General features: G+C 32.0%; 1 protein-coding gene across 3 annotated transcripts in view; it reads left to right on the forward strand.

Moving 5' to 3' along the window:
• The window catches only part of LOC136835075 (protein turtle-like), a 406342-nt gene that overhangs the window by 320245 nt on the left and 69700 nt on the right, over positions 1–16397 (forward strand). For all 3 annotated transcript variants that reach the window (XM_067098253.1, XM_067098252.1, XM_067098254.1), the window contains one exon: positions 1571–1730. In XM_067098253.1, coding sequence (XP_066954354.1) covers positions 1571–1730 — 160 coding nt within the window. The remainder of the gene's footprint in view (positions 1–1570; positions 1731–16397) is intronic.

The following is a 16397-nucleotide window of genomic DNA, read 5'->3' on the forward strand; positions in this document are numbered from 1 at the left end:
TGTTGAAGGTATTAATTTGAAACAAAATAAGATCTCTGATCTATCTGAGAACAACAAAATAATATCTCTGATCACTTGAATTCGATATATTTCTTGATGAATGTATTTATATTGTAGCTATTCATTTGAAACAAAGTAAGCTCTCTGATCTACCTTAAACCGTACATTTGTAGATGATTGTATTTATAATGAAACTATTCATTTGAAACAAAATAAGATCACAGATGTACCTGAAAACAAGAAAATAAGATAACTGATCTACCTGAAGACCATTATATTTCGTAATAAATGTATTTATATTGAAGATTCTCATGTGAAAAAAAAATAAGATATCTGTTCTACCTGCAAATCTTAAATTTCTTGATGAAATGCATTTATATTGAAGATATTCGTTTGAAACAAAATAATATCTCTGATCTACATGAAAACAACAAAATAAGATCTCTGGTCTACCTGAAGACCTCATATTTCTTGATGAGTGTATTTATATTGAAGATATTCATTTGAAACAAAGTTGGATTTTGATCTACCCGAAAACCGTATATTTCCTGATAAATGTATTCATATTGAAGATATTCATTTGAAGCAACAAAAGGTTTCTGATCTGCTTGAAATTCGACCTCAAACAAAGAAATGAACAATCGACATTGATAATTTTGCATTTGGTGACGTTTATATGCCCAAACCAAATTATTACTTTATTTTTATTTTAAAACCGTAGACATTAACAATCAACCAGGAAAACCTTGGATTTGAGACGTATTTGCCATTGTACAATAGTTATTTGGTTCCCTATAAAGACCTAGATATTCAGAAAATAAATGGACTATTAAAACACCGGCGAAAATGAAAACGAAAGGTAAAATTATAGAAACAGACATAACCATTTCCAATGCTGTGGAAGTCATCAACGTCAGTGAAATGCCAGGCAGCAGGGCAGTGGCACCAGAAAGTTGATGTGAACATGAAATACTGAGAAGGCCAATTGTATCAAGTTATGTAACATTAATATAATATCAAGAATTCCATTATGATTTAGATAAGACCTATGACATCATATACTGATATATTTTGTCAGATAAACAGGATTCATCAAACCCTTTTCATATATCTTATAGGTTTGATTGTGTAAATTTACCTCCAATGCACTTCATCGTACATACATTTATAAGTTTACAATTTCATTTGATTTTTAAAAGTGGCTTATGTTCCTCTCACACAAGAAAATCATATCTAAACAGATTTTATTCCGAAACTGCGATAATCAGTCGTTAATAAAGTCCCTCTCATGTCTTACACCCGATCCATAATTCGAAATCTCCACTAGCAGTCTCTCTTGCAACCTTTGGAATAATGATTGTAACTATTAAATTATTTAATTTTAATTGTGAAAGTCTTTTGTAATCTTTAAAAGTGGTCATTAAAAGAACGAAGTTGGTCATTTTTATCACTACTAGTACGAAAACCCTCACTTTAAACTAAAAAGAATTGCACAGATAGTTTTGAAGCTTGACAACAGGTTCATAGATTCAACTTTAAAAACGGGCGTGTCTTTCATCTCTTCCCACAGAGAGAGGAAGTCAAACACAATCAAACGGCAGGAGTCATCTTGAGCGGCAACAGCCTTGTTCTCCAGCAGGTCGAGAGATCCAGCGCTGGGGAATACATGTGTTCAGCAACGAACACCCAAGGAACTCAGCTCTCTAACCCCGTCCGACTTGATATCATGTGTGAGTACTGCTCTCCTCTTCATTGCCTCGGAAAGGTTTCGAAGCAGCCATGGCCAATGCACACTGTAGAAATTTTGTCTTCCAGTTACGAGTTTTTCCTTTTTTGCCCTCATGTGATTTTTCTCTATCATTATTTTGTTCCTTTTCTTCGTATTCATCAGCTTTTGGTAAATAGGATTCTGTGATAATTTTGTTTCTAAAAACCTAGTTTTCCTGAAGTACGTGGACGTCTCTTTGCTTTTTAATTTATCTGAGCTTTCGTTTTCATTTTGTGTACGTCTAAGGAAATGCATCTAGTGTTGTTCTTATTTTTCTCCAAGAATAGGAAATAAAACTGCAATTTCTTGTCTTTTTCATTCTCTACATTCTCATCTTATTGTAGACAAAGAGTCAAATGAAATAACAGTGGTTCATCGTTTGTAGGATAAAAACCGAAAAAATGACGCATAATAAATTGAGAAATATAGAAATTGGATCTTTTTTAAGAAAGAATTATTGCTTGAAAGCTTTACTTTTGATTAAATTCAGTTTTATTCGTTTTTTCTAATAAACAAACACTGTTCGAACATTCCTTGACAAAGGGATGTGAACAAATCAAAGGAATATGACGCACACATAAAAATAACGGCCTGGCCATAAACCCGAAATTGACACACGCAAACTTTTCTATAGAAAGAATGTTTGATCAAATGAATTGAGATACATTGATGGGCAATCTAAAGCTAAATCATATAAATTCACAACATGATTGGAAAGCTACTAAAACAGGAGTAAAACTGAAAAGGAAAAATATTTTGAGGGTAACGAAAAAGACAAGAGTGAAAGGCATTTTAGTGTTCCATCTTTACGCTTCAATTTAATTTCTGTTTGAAAATGTTGATACAATTATTCACCAGCAGCTTCACAGAACCGACTTTACCTGAGAAGCGTAATTCTAAATCTATTATATTTTCCTTGACATTTTGACAGATGTTTTTAAGTTCTACAGAAATGTATCTCTTTGCTAAATGACAGAAAGTGTCAACAATGGGCGTCAGGAGAAAAGTTCGTTTTGCTGAAAAAATGTGTGTCAGTGGAACTGAAGTACATACACACAGGGGCAAGAGTATGTATTAAAATGCTGAAAAAATCAGTTGCGATTATATATATATATATATATATATATATATATATATATATATATATATATATATATATATATATTATATATATATATATATATATATATATATATATATATATATATATATATATATATATATATATATATATATATATATATATATATATATATATATATATATATATATATATATGTGTGTGTGTGTGTGTGTGTGTGTGTGTGTGTGTGTGTGTGTGTTTCTGCGGGGTGGGGTGTGTGTGTGTGTGTGTGCGATAAGACAACGTACACTTTTAAATAACTTTTAAACAGTATTAAGAATAGGTCTATTTCAGCTCTAATGAACGGTTCCCAAATTCGAAAGGCGTAAGTCTAAGTGAACTGACATAGTTACTTTAATTTTTGCGGTATGATGTTTTATGGAATTGAATGGAATGTAAAATTAAAGCCAAAGACCAAGCGCTGGGAATTGTGCGGTCATTCAGCGTTGAAGGGAAATTGAGAGTAAAAAGGGTTGAAAGGTGTAACAGGAGGAAAACCACGCATTTCCACTTTAAAAAGATTGTTAGGAGAGGGCGAAAGTAAAAAGAAAGAAAGAGAATATGAACGGAGGTACAGTAAGAGGAATGAAAGGGGTTGCTGCTAGGGGCCGAAAGGACGCTACAACGAACCTTAAGTAATACCTACAGTGATGATGCGTTACGTCACCTCGCTCGCACTAATTTGTGTGTGGTGGAAATTCACCGTGGAAAGGCGAGCTTCTGGTATCATTTACCATTCGGACTCAAGGCCTTCGGAAGTAAATGTATCTATGGATGAGGAAATCGACAAGTGAGAGAGGTTATTACAGTAGGTCTACTAAAGTGTTAAATCTATGTATATCGTTTAATACACAATTCAATAAACCTTTTGAGTAACTTACACCCCAGCGGAAATTTAATTCTTAAGTGCTTCTGCCCAGGCCGAGATTCGAACTATAGCCTGGTATAGAAACAGTGATAGACAGTGACTTGAACCAATTTGAATGGCAATATTTGCCTACTAATTTTATGATATGGAAGGAAATATTTTCTTACTAACTGGACGTCATGAAGGGAAATATTTTTTTACTTATTGGCCGTTATGAAGGGAAATATTTTCTTACTAACTGGACGTTATGAAGGGAAATGTTGTCTTACTAAATGGATGTTATTAAGGGAAATATTTTCTTACTAACTGGACGTTATGAATGGAAATATTTTCTTACTAAATGGATGTTATGAAGGGAAATATTTTCTTACTAACTGGATGTTATGAAGGGAAATATTTTCTTACTAACTGGTTGTTATGTAGGGAAATATTTTCTTACTAACTGGACATTATGAAGGGAAATATTTTCTTACAAACTGGATGTTATGAAGGGGAATATTTTCTTACTAAATGGACGTTATGTAGGGAAATATTTTCTTACTAACAGGATGTTGTGTAAGGAAATATTTTCTTTCTAACTTGATATTATGAAAGGAAATATTTTCTTATTAAATGGACGTTATGAAGGGAAATATTTTCTTACTAATTGGACGTTATGAAGGGAAATATTTTCTTACTAACTGGATGTTATGAAGGGAAATATTTTCTTATTAACTGGTTGTTATGTAGGGAAATATTTTCATACTAAGTGGACATTATGAAGGGAAATATTTTATTACTAACTGGATGTTATGAAGGGGAATATTTTCTTACTAACTGGACGTTATGTAGGGAAATATTTTCTTACTAACAGGATGTTGTGTAAGGAAATATTTTCTTACTAACTAGACCTTATGTTGGGAAATATTTTCTTACTAACTGGATGTTAGGAATGGAAATATTTTCTTACTGACTGGTTGTTATGAAGGGAAATATTTTTTTAGTAACTGGACGTTATGCAGGAAAATATTTTGTTACTAACTGGATGTTATGGAGGGAAATATTTTCTTACTAACTCGATGTGTTTTAGGGAAATATTTTCTTACTAAATGGATGTTATGAAGGGAAATATTTTGTTACTGACTGCATGTTATGAAGGGAAATATTTATTACTAACTGGACGTTATGTAGGGAAGTATTTTCTTACTAATTGGACGTTATGAAGGGAAATATTTTCCTATTTTCTGACTGGATGTTATGAAGGGAAATGTTTTCTTACAAACTGGGTGTTATGAAGGGAAATATTTTCTTACTAACTGGACGTTATGAAAGGAAATATTTTCTTACTAACTTGAATATTTTCTTACTAACTGGTTGTTATGAAGGGAAATATTTTTTTTACTAACTGTACGTTATGCAGGAAATTATATTCTTACAAACTGGATGGTATGAAGTAAAATATATTCTTACTAACTGGATGTTATGCAGCGAAATATTTTCTAACTAACTGGATGTTATGCAGGGAAATATATCCTTACTAACTGGACGTTATGAAAGGAAATATTGTCATATTAATTGGACGTTATGAAGGGAAATATTTTTTTTACTAATAGTATGTTATGAAGGGAAATATTTGCGTAATAACTTTGCCATGTAAAAGGAATATTTACAAGTCTAAGTTATTACGCAAATATTTCCCTTCAAAACGTCCAGTTAGTAAGAAAATATTTTCCTTCATAACGTCAGTTAGTAAGAAAATGTTTCCCTTTATAACGTCCAATTAGTAGTTCCCTTCTCAACGTCCAATTAGCAAGAAAATATTTCGCTGCATAACATCCAGTAAGTAAGAAAATATTTCCCTTCATAACGTCCAGTTAGCATGAAGATATTTCCCTGCATAACATCCAGTTACCAATAAAATATTTCCCTTCATAACGTCAAGTTAGTAAGAACATATTTCCCTGCATGCCGTCCAGTTAGTAAGAAAATATTTCCCTTCATAACGTCCAGTTAGTAAGAAAATATTTCCCTTCATAACTTCCGATTAGTAAGACCCCTCATAACGTCCATTTAGTAAGAAAATATTCCCCTTCATAACGTCCAGTTAGTAAGAAAATATTTCACTTCATAACATCTAGTTAGTAAGGAAATATTTTCCTACATAACATCCAGTTATTGAGAAAATATTCCCTACATAACAACCAGTTAGTAGGAAAATATTTCCCTACATAACATCCAGTTAGTAAGAAAATATTTCCCTTCATAATATCTAGTTAGTAAGAAAATATTTACATGCATAAAAACCAGTTAGTAAGAAAATGTTTCACTTCATAACATCCAGTTAGTAAGAAAATATTTGCCTTCATAACGTCCAGTAAGTAAGAAATTATTTCCCTTCATAACATCCAGGGAAAAAACAAATATTTCCCTTCATAACGTCCAGTTAGAAGGAAAATATTTACCTTCATAACATCCAGTTAGTAAGAATATATTTCCCTTCACAACGCCCAGTCAGTAAGAAAATATTTTACTTCATAACCTCCAGTTAATAAAAAAAAATTCTTTCTCTTCATAATATTTCATAAGTTAGTAAGAAAATATTTCCCTTAATAATATCCAGTTAGTAAGAAAATATTTCCCTACATAATACCCAGTTTTTAAGAAAATATTTCCCTTCATAACGTCCAGTTAGTAATAAAATATTTCCCTTCATAACATCCAGTTAGCAAGAAAATATTTCCTTTTATGACATCCAGTTAGTAAGAAAATATTTCTTTTCATAACGTCCAGTTAGTAAGAAAATATTTCCCTTCATAACGTTCAGTTATTAAGAAAATATTTCCCGTCATAACGTCCATTTAGTAAGAAAATATTTCCCTTCATAACGTCCAATTAGTAAGAGAATGTTTCCCTTCATAACGTCCAGTTAGTAAGAAAATATTTCCCTTCATGACATCCAGTTACTAAGAAAGTATTTCCCTACATAACATCCAGTTACTAAGAAAATATTTCCCTACGTAACATCCAGTTAGGAAGACAATATTTCCCTACATAGGACCCAGTTAGTAAGAAAATATTTCCCTTCATAACTTCCAGTTAGTAAGAAAATATTTCCTTTCATTACGTCCAGTCAGTAAGAATATATTTCCTTTCATAACATCCAGTTAGTAAGAAAATATTCCCTTTCATAAAGTCCAGTTAGTAAGAAAATATTTCCCTTCATAACACTCAGTTAGTAAGAAAATATTTCCCTTCATAACATCCAGTTAGTAAGAAAATATTTCCTTTCATAACGTCCAGTTAGTAAGATAATATTTCAGTTCATAACATCCATTTAGTAAAAAAATATTTCCCTTCATGACATCTAGCTAGTAAGAAATTATTTCCATTCATAACGTCCAATCAGTATGAAAATATTTCCCTTCATAACGTCCAGTCAGTAAGAAACTATTTCCCTTCATAACGTCCAGTTAGTAAGAAAATATTTCCCTTCATAACGTCCAGTTAGAAGGAAAATATTTACCTTTATAATATCCAGTTGTTAAGAAAATATTTCCCTGCATGACATCCAGTTAGTAAAAAAAAATATTTCCCTTCAGAACGCCCAGTCAGTAAAAAAATATCTTACTTCATAACGTCCAGTTAGTAAGAAAATATTTCCCTTAATAACATCCAGTTAGTAAGAAAATATTTCCATACATAACATCCATTTAGTAAGAAAATATTTCCCTACATAATATCCAGTTTTTAAGAAAATATTTCCCTACATAACGTCCAGTTAGTAAGAAAATATTTCCCTTCATAACATCCAGTTAGTTAGAAAATATTACTCTTCATAACATCTAGTTAGTAAAAAATATTTCTCTTCATAACGTCCATTTAGTAAGAAGATATTCCCCTTGATAACGTCCAGTTAATAAGAAAATATTTCCCTTCATAACATCCAGTTAGTAAGAAAATATTTCCCTACATAACATCCAGGTATTAAGAAAATATTTCCGTACATAACATCCAGTTAGTAGGAAAACATTTCCCTGCATAACATCCAGTTACAAAGAAAATGTTTCCCTATGTAACATCCAGTTAGGAAGAAAATATTTCCCTACATAGGGTCCCGTTAGTAAGAAAATATTTCCCTTCATATCATCCATGTAGTAAGAAAATATTTCCTTTCATAACGTCCTGTCAGTAAGAAAGTATTTCCTTTCATAACATCCAGTTAGTAAGAAAATATTTCCTTTCATAACGCCCAGTTAGTAAAAAAATATTTCCCTTCATAACATCCAGTTAGTAAGAAAATATTTCCCTTCATAACATCCAGTTAGTAAGAAAATATTTCCTTTCATAACGTCCAGTTAGTAAGATAATATTTCTATTCATAACATCCATTTAGTAAGAAAATATTTCCCTTCATGACATCTAGTTAGTAAGAAAATATTTCCATTCATAACGTTCAGTTAGTATGAAAATATTTCCCTTCATGACATCCAGTTAGTAAGAAACTATTTCCCTTCATAACGTCCAGTTAGTAAGAAAATATTTCCCTTCATAACGTCCAGTTAGAAGGAAAATATTTACCTTTATAATATCCAGTTATTAAGAAAATATTTCCCTGCATGACATCCAGTTAGTAAGAAAATATTTCCCTTCACAACGCCCAGTCAGTAAGAAAATATTTTACTTCGTAACGTCAGTTAGTAAGAAAATATTTCTCTTCATAACGCCCAGTTAGTAAGAAAATATTTCCCTGCATGACATCCAATTAGTAAGAAAATATTTCCCTTCACAAGGCCCAGCCAGTAAGAAAATATTTTACTTCATAACTTCCAGTTAGTAAGAAAATATTTCTCTTCATAACGCCCAGTTAGTAAAAAAATATTTCCTTTAATAACATCCAGTTAGTAAGAAAATATTTCCATACATAACATCCATTTAGTAAGAAAATATTTCCCTACATTATATCCAGCTTTTAAGAAAATATTTCCCTTCATAACGTCCAGTTAGTAAGAAAATATTTCTCTTCATAACATCTAGTTAATAAAAAATATTTCTCTTCATAACGTCCATTTAGTATGAAGATATTCCCCTTCATAACGTCCAGTTAGTAAGAAAATATTTCCCTTCATAACATCCAGTTAGTAAGAAAATATTTCCCTTCATAACATCCAGGTATTAACAAAATATTTCCATACATGTCATCCAGTTAGTAGGAAAACATTTCCCTACATAACATCCAGTTACTAAGAAAATTTTTCCCTACATAACATCCAGTTAGGAAGAAAATATTTCTTTACATAGGGTCCCGTTTGTAAGAAAATAATTCCCTTCATAACATCCAGGTAGTAAGAAAATATTTCCTTTCATAACGTCCAGTCAGTAAGAAAGTATTTCCTTTCATAAAATCCAGTTAGTAAGAAAATATTTCCTTTCATAATGCCTAGTTAGTGAAAAAATATTTCCCTTCATAACATCCAGTTAGTAAGAAAATATTTCCCTTCATAACATCCAGTTAGTAAGAAAATAAAAGTCAGTAAGATAATATTTCTATTTATAACATCCATTTAGTAAGATAATATTTCATTTATAGTAACATCCATTTTAGTATGAAAATATTTCCCTTCATGACATCCAGTTAGTAAGAAAATATTTCCATTCATAACGTCCAATTAGTATGAAAATATTTCCCTTCATGAGGAAAATATTTCCAGTTAGTTATAGAAAAACTATTTTCATCCATTCAAGAAAAACCTTCATGACATCTAGTTAGTAAGAAAATATTCCCTTCATAACGTCCAGTTAGAAGGAAAATTTATTTGACGTCCAGTTATAAGAAATATCTTCAGTTATTAAGAAAATATTTCCCTGCATGACATCCAGTTAGTAAGAAAATATTTCCCTTCACAACGCCCAGTCAGTAAGAAAATATTTTACTTCATAACGTCCAGTTAGTAAGAAAAAATTTCTCTTCTTAACGCCCAGTTAGTAAGAAATTATTTCCCTGCATGACATCCAGTTAGTAAGAAAATGTTTCCCTTCACAACGCCCAGTCAGTAAGAAAATATTTTACTTCATAACGTCCAGTTAGTAAGAAAATATTTCTCTTCATAACGCCCAGTTAGTAAGAAAATATTTCCCTTAATAACATCCAGTTAGTAAGAAAATATTTCCATACATAACATCCATTTAGTAAGAAAATATTTCACTACATAATATCCGGTTTTTAAGAAAATATTTCCTTCATAACGCCCAGTTAATAAGAAAATATTTCCCTTCATAATATCTAGTTAGTAAGAAAATATCTCCCTTTATAACATCCAGTTAGTATGAAAATATTTCCCTTCATAACGTCCAGTTAGTAAGAAAATATTTCCCTTTGTAACATTCAGTTATTAAGAAAATGTTTCCCGTCAAAACGTCCACTTATTAAGAAAATATTTCCCTTCATAACGTCCAATTAGTAAGAAAATGTTTCCCTTCATAACGTCCAGTTAGTAAGAAAATATTTCCCTTCATGACATCCAGTTAGTAAGAAAGTATTTCTCTACATAACATCCAGTTAGTAAGAAAATATTTCCTTTCATAACGTCCAGTTAGTAAAATAATATTTCAGTTCATAACATCCATTTATTAAGAAAATATTTCCCTTCATGACATCTAATTAGTAAGAAAATATTTCCATTCATAACGTCCAGTTAGTATGAAAATATTTCCCTTCATAACGTCCCGTTTGTAAGAAACTATTTCCCTTCATAACGTCCAGTTAGTAAGAAAATATTCCCCTTCATAACATCCAGTTAGTAAGACAATATTTCCCTTCATAACGTCCAGTTAGTAAGAAAATATTTCTCTTCATAACGTCCATTTAGTGAGAAAATATTACTCTTCATAACACTCAGTTAGTAAGAAAATATTTCCCTTTGTAACGTCCAATTAGTAAGAAAATATTTCCCTTCATAACATCCGGTTAGTAAGAAAATATTTCCCTTCATAACGTCCAGTTAGTAAGAAAATATTTCCCTTCATAACGTCTGGTTAGTAAGAAAATATTCCCCTTCATAACATCCACTTAGTAAGAAAATATTTCTTTTTAAAGCATCCAATTAGTAAAAAAATATTTCCCTTCATAACGTCCAGTTAGTAAGAAAATATTTCTCTTCATAACGTCTAGTTAGTAATAAATATTTCTCTTCATAACGTCCATTTAGTAAGAAAATGTTTTTCTTCATAACATCCAGTTAGTAAGAAAATATTTCCCTTCATAACATCCAGTTAGTAAGAAAATATTTCCTTTCATAACGTCCAGTTACTAAGAAAATATTTCAGTTCATAACATCCATTTATTAAGAAAATATTTCCCTTCATAGCATCCAGTTAGTAAGAAAATATTTCTATTCATAACTTCCAATTAGTATGAAAATATTTCCCTCCATAACGTCCAATTAGTAAGAAAATATTTCCCTTCATAACGTCCAATTAGTAAGAAATTATTCCCCCTCATAACATCCATTTATTAAGAAAATATTTCTCTTCATAACGTCCGATTACTAAGATAATATTTCTCTTCATAACATTCAGTTAGTAAGAAAATATTTCCCTTCATAACGTCCAGTTAGTAAGAAAATATTTCCCTTCATAACGTCCATTTAGTAAGAAAATATTTCCCTTCATAACATCCATTTAGTAAGAAAATATTTCACTTCATAACGTCCATTTAGTAAGAAAATATTTCTCTTTATAACATCCAATTAGTAAGAAAATATTTCCCTTCATAACGTCCAGTTAGTAAGAAAATATTTACCTTCATAACGTCCATTTAGTAAAAAAATATTTCTCTTCATAACGTCCATTTAGTAAGAAAATATTTCTCTTCATAACATCCAGTTAGTAAGAAAATATTTCTCTTCATAACGTCCAATTAGTAAGAAAATATTTCGCTTCATAACGTCCGGTTAGTAAGAAAATATTTCCCTTCATAACGTCTGGTTAGTAAGAAAATATTTCCCTTCATAACGTTCATTTAGTTAGAAAATATTTTCCCTTCATAACGTCCACTTAACAAGAAAATATTTCTCTTTATAACATCCAATTAGTAAGAAAATATTTCCCTTCATAACGTCCAATTAATAAGAAAATATTCCCCTTCATAACATCCATCTAGTAAGAAAATATTTCCCGTCGTAACGTCCATTTAGTAAGAAAATGTTTCTCTTCATAACATCCAGTTAGAAAGAAAATATTTCCCTTCATAACATCCAGTTAATAAGAAAATATATCCCTTCATAACGTCCTATTAGTAATAAAATATTTCCCTTCATAACGTCCAATTAGTAAGAAAATATATCCGTTCATATCATAAAATTATTAGGCAAATATTGCCCTTCAAATTGGTTAAAGTTAGTGTCTATCACTGTTTCTATACCAGGCCATAGTTCGAATCTCGGTCTGGGCAGAAGCACTTAAGAATTAAATTTCCCCTGGGGTGTAAGTTACTCAAAAGGTTTATTGAATTGGGTATTAAACGATATACATAGATTTAACACTTTAATAGACCTAATGACCTCTCTCACTTGTCGATTTCCTCATCAATAGGTACATTTACTTCCGAAGGCCTTGAATCCGAATGGTAAATGATACCAGAAGCTCGCCTTTCCACTGTGAATTTCGACCATAAGCACATTAGTGCGAGTGAGGTTACATAACGCATCATCACTGTTTCTCTTATTGTCATTTAGACTTGAATTTGTCCAGAAATTTCTCTAACAACATGGAAAAGGAAATGAAGCAACACGAGAAAGGAAATGAAGGATATGAACTATCTGATTTTTAACCTTTGGCTGGAAAGTTTAACTAAAAAAAAAGTCATGTGATGAATGTGTCCACCAGTTTTCCTCCAAATCCGATAATTGACTTTCCCATAATCTTGCTTTCAGAATTTTTGCCTCGATCACCTTCTTTAACCTTACGCAGCTATTTCTCAAATGTTCAATACCTCGAGGTCACTCAGTGAATGTTGTCAGTGGTTTACTTAAAATCCATTATTTCGTTGTACATTATTCGACCGACATACAAATAGCTACACAAGCTGAAGATAATTAAGGTGTACAACCCCAGGGCAGGTAATAAAAACCTTCAATAAAAAGAAGTAAACTAAGTAGGTGGATATAAGTATGTATGTATGTGTGTCTGTGTTTGTGCGTGTGTTAATCGTTCGTTTCTAGCCTCATGCCTCTCCCTTTGAGCGACCCAACACAGTCATTCAACTGCAAGGTCTGGTCCATAAAGGGACATTGGGACTAATGTAATTTGCTTAAAAAAGCAGATGCTTGTAACTCGAACTCGGGAAACTTAGCGGGGTCGAAATTGACATGTATTTCTTGATAGCCAGATAGATAAGTCGACTGTCTATCATTCTATTAAAACCAAGAGGTGCAGGTTCGAATCCTGACCGGGCCTGGTGTATTTATCATTTATAATTCCCTCCCCTTACACTAAGTTAATGCCAAGGTAAAATAAATTTGGTATAAGTGATATTGTTTGCTAAGTATGGGTAAGTGTAAAAATATAAAAACACCGTATCCTGCTTCTCAGTTATCAGTAGAAGGATCCATAGTAATGCTCTTGTTTAGCAAGACGAAATGTATTTGTAGAAATAATTACAGAGCTGAAAGCTTTCGTCCATTCTTCTGTGGACTTGATCAAGTCCACAGAAGAATGGACGGAAGCTTTAAGCTCAGTAAATATTTCGTCATGCTAAACAAGAGCATTACTGTGGATACATATACATACATATATATATATGATATATATATATATATATATATATATATATATATATATATATATATATATATATATATATATATATATATATATATATATATATATATATATATATATGTATAAGCCGCAATTTATAGAAATTGAATTTAGACCCTGATTAAAATTTAAATCAGTCTGTAGTGAAAAAGACAGAAGGAAAGCTGGCGGCATAACCCTTTGCTCTTTGTTCGTAATGGCATTTCTTATTTTTTCCTCTCGATATAAAATGCAAAATGGAGTATTATAAATGCACAATCCCGCCAACCTTATTCCGTTACTCTATCATATCGTGATAGAGGCGATTCTTTTATCATTATAAATTCATTTCATTCAAGTTTCGGAACAGTTTAATACTAGATTTGTTACCAGATTTGATTGATGTAATCTATTCTTTTAGTTGCGATAATGTTAGGGTTTGTATTAACCATATTTTGTATTTTTTGGTCTGAGTTATTTCTTTCTGCCCTCCTGCTCAGGAAAACTAAATGTTAAAGAAGAAAAGGAGTCAGATTCAGTACTGAATACCAGCATGAAGAAAAAGCTTCCATGGCATCGATGTGCACCGATGAAACTCTAATCCATCTGTTTATTGGAATATCATATTTTCCCCTCATTTAACTTTCTTAATTTTTATCTAATGACCATTTCTGTATCCACTATTGTTCCGCGGATACGTGCCCCTCAACCCCTATAGATAATTCCAACCGTATCAGCAGCTTCCTGAAAAGTGCTCGTTCATATACCAAGTTCTTTGATGAACATTAGTTGTATTATTGGAATGATATCTTTACCACCTTTGCAAGGCATCAAGTTGTTCGTGTAATTAAGAATTTCAAGATTCTGGATGGGATCATAATGTAAATGAAAGGGAAATTTTTTAATTTATACGAAACATTTTCACAATCACAATACATACATACATACATACATACATACATACATACATACATACATATATATACGCGTGTGTATGTAAGTATATATGTATGTCTGTATGTATGTGTACAACTTAGCCAGAAGAGTGGCAACAAATAACACGCCGGTTGGAACTCCTTTGCCATTTAAGGATAGCTTTCTAACATAAAAATTTAATTTTAGTAGGATTGGTAAATCTCATGGGAAGGTGTCGTTGGCAGTAACCAGAAAAGACTTGGTAGTTACAAAATCAGCTCTCCCAATGGTGTTCTTTAACATACCAAAAGAGATAGGAAACCGCCCTTTACCGTCTAAGGACTGGCCCCACACGTTTCAACCCTAGAATTTTAATTCTTGGTTCCCTTGACTACGGAAATTGCTGGTCGAGTGTTCCAGCTACAGAAACTTGTGAAGCCATTTGCGATTCCACTCCCTGAATGGAGATAACTATTTCACCTCACGGATACTTGGAGACTGAGCTGATTTTAAATTCAGTGGTATGTATCAGTTCATGGAAAAAGGCGAACTTTATGTGATATATGTTCTTTTTCAATAGATAAGAGCAGTTTCATGCTCATCTGGGTATGGTGTAAATTCAGTGACTGCTTGTATATGTTGCCGATTGATGTTTGTATTGCTAGTGATAATTTCATTACTGACAGTGAGATTAATGCTAGTGCATATAGTGATATTGATGTTATGCCTAATGAAAGCGTTGATATTGTGAGTGAGGGTAATAATGGTAATGGCATTGACATTAATACTGGTGCTCCAAGTCGTCCCAAACATTTGCATGAAAAAATGATTCAAATTCATTGCTTTGGGTGAATGTCAGAGGCCAGGTTGTGTGTATTATCCACAATAGAGGGCGGACGGCATGCACCAAGCCACCATTTGAAACTAGATTACCACACTTAATTCACTTTACCCTTTTATGTAGTGGGTACTGTAAAACATTTTATATAATGCAGAATATTATAATGAACATTTTAACTCTATCATATCTTTAATAAAAATGGCATTCAAGCTTAAGTGGAAAAAAGTAAATAGCTCCTGCAGGAAACGAGAATTTAAACTAATAATAGACAAGAAAAAACGTAGGTGGGTGGAATCTCAACAACTGTTTTGTTTGATGTATAAAGATTACTCATGTAACTACATGAAATGTTGTGAATTCGTATAGGACGTTTTGCTAATATTTTACTTAGTTATAAATGGTGACCAATAAATGCGCACATGCGTGGTAACACTCAGATGGAAAGGGAAACAAAATCATACAGAAATATAGCAGTCAAGTGCTTATTATAAGTTTTGTCGGTCAGCTTGCGAACTCAGTGACTAGTGTTTGAATCTCGAACTAAATGGAGAGGGATGATCATTATTATTATTATTATCATTATTATTGTTATTATATTATCGTAGTCCTCATGTGACCTGAGCACTGAAATAGATGACCAGTCGTTTAGGACGTCTTTTCTTGTTCGCAGTTAGGTTTTACAGGAGAGAGAAAAGAAGAGAGAAAAAGAACTCGACGGGAGTATTTATGACTCTCTTAAAATGGTGACTTTCATAATGGGAGGGTCCCGAGGCGGTAATAATCACCCCTCTATTTTGCACCCAGTGCCGATTACACCCCAGATCCGTGTAGGATATGAAAAGTGACCCAAGCTGCATTTATTTCCTTTATTTTTCTCAAATTTGCACTGTTTTTGCTGTCATGCGTATGGAATGGAATGGAATATAGAGTTTAGGCCAAAGGCCAGGTACTGGAACCTAAGAGGTCTGCAGCGCTGGAAAGGAAATTGAGAGTAGGTAAGTTTGAAAGGTGCAACAGGAGGAAAACCTCGCAGTTACACTTATGAATCAATTGTTAGGAGAGGGTGGATAACAAGATGGAAGAAAGATAATATGAATGGAGGTACAGG

The sequence above is a fragment of the Macrobrachium rosenbergii genome, chromosome 54, assembly GCF_040412425.1.
Source record: "Macrobrachium rosenbergii isolate ZJJX-2024 chromosome 54, ASM4041242v1, whole genome shotgun sequence".
Taxonomy (NCBI): domain Eukaryota; kingdom Metazoa; phylum Arthropoda; class Malacostraca; order Decapoda; family Palaemonidae; genus Macrobrachium; species Macrobrachium rosenbergii.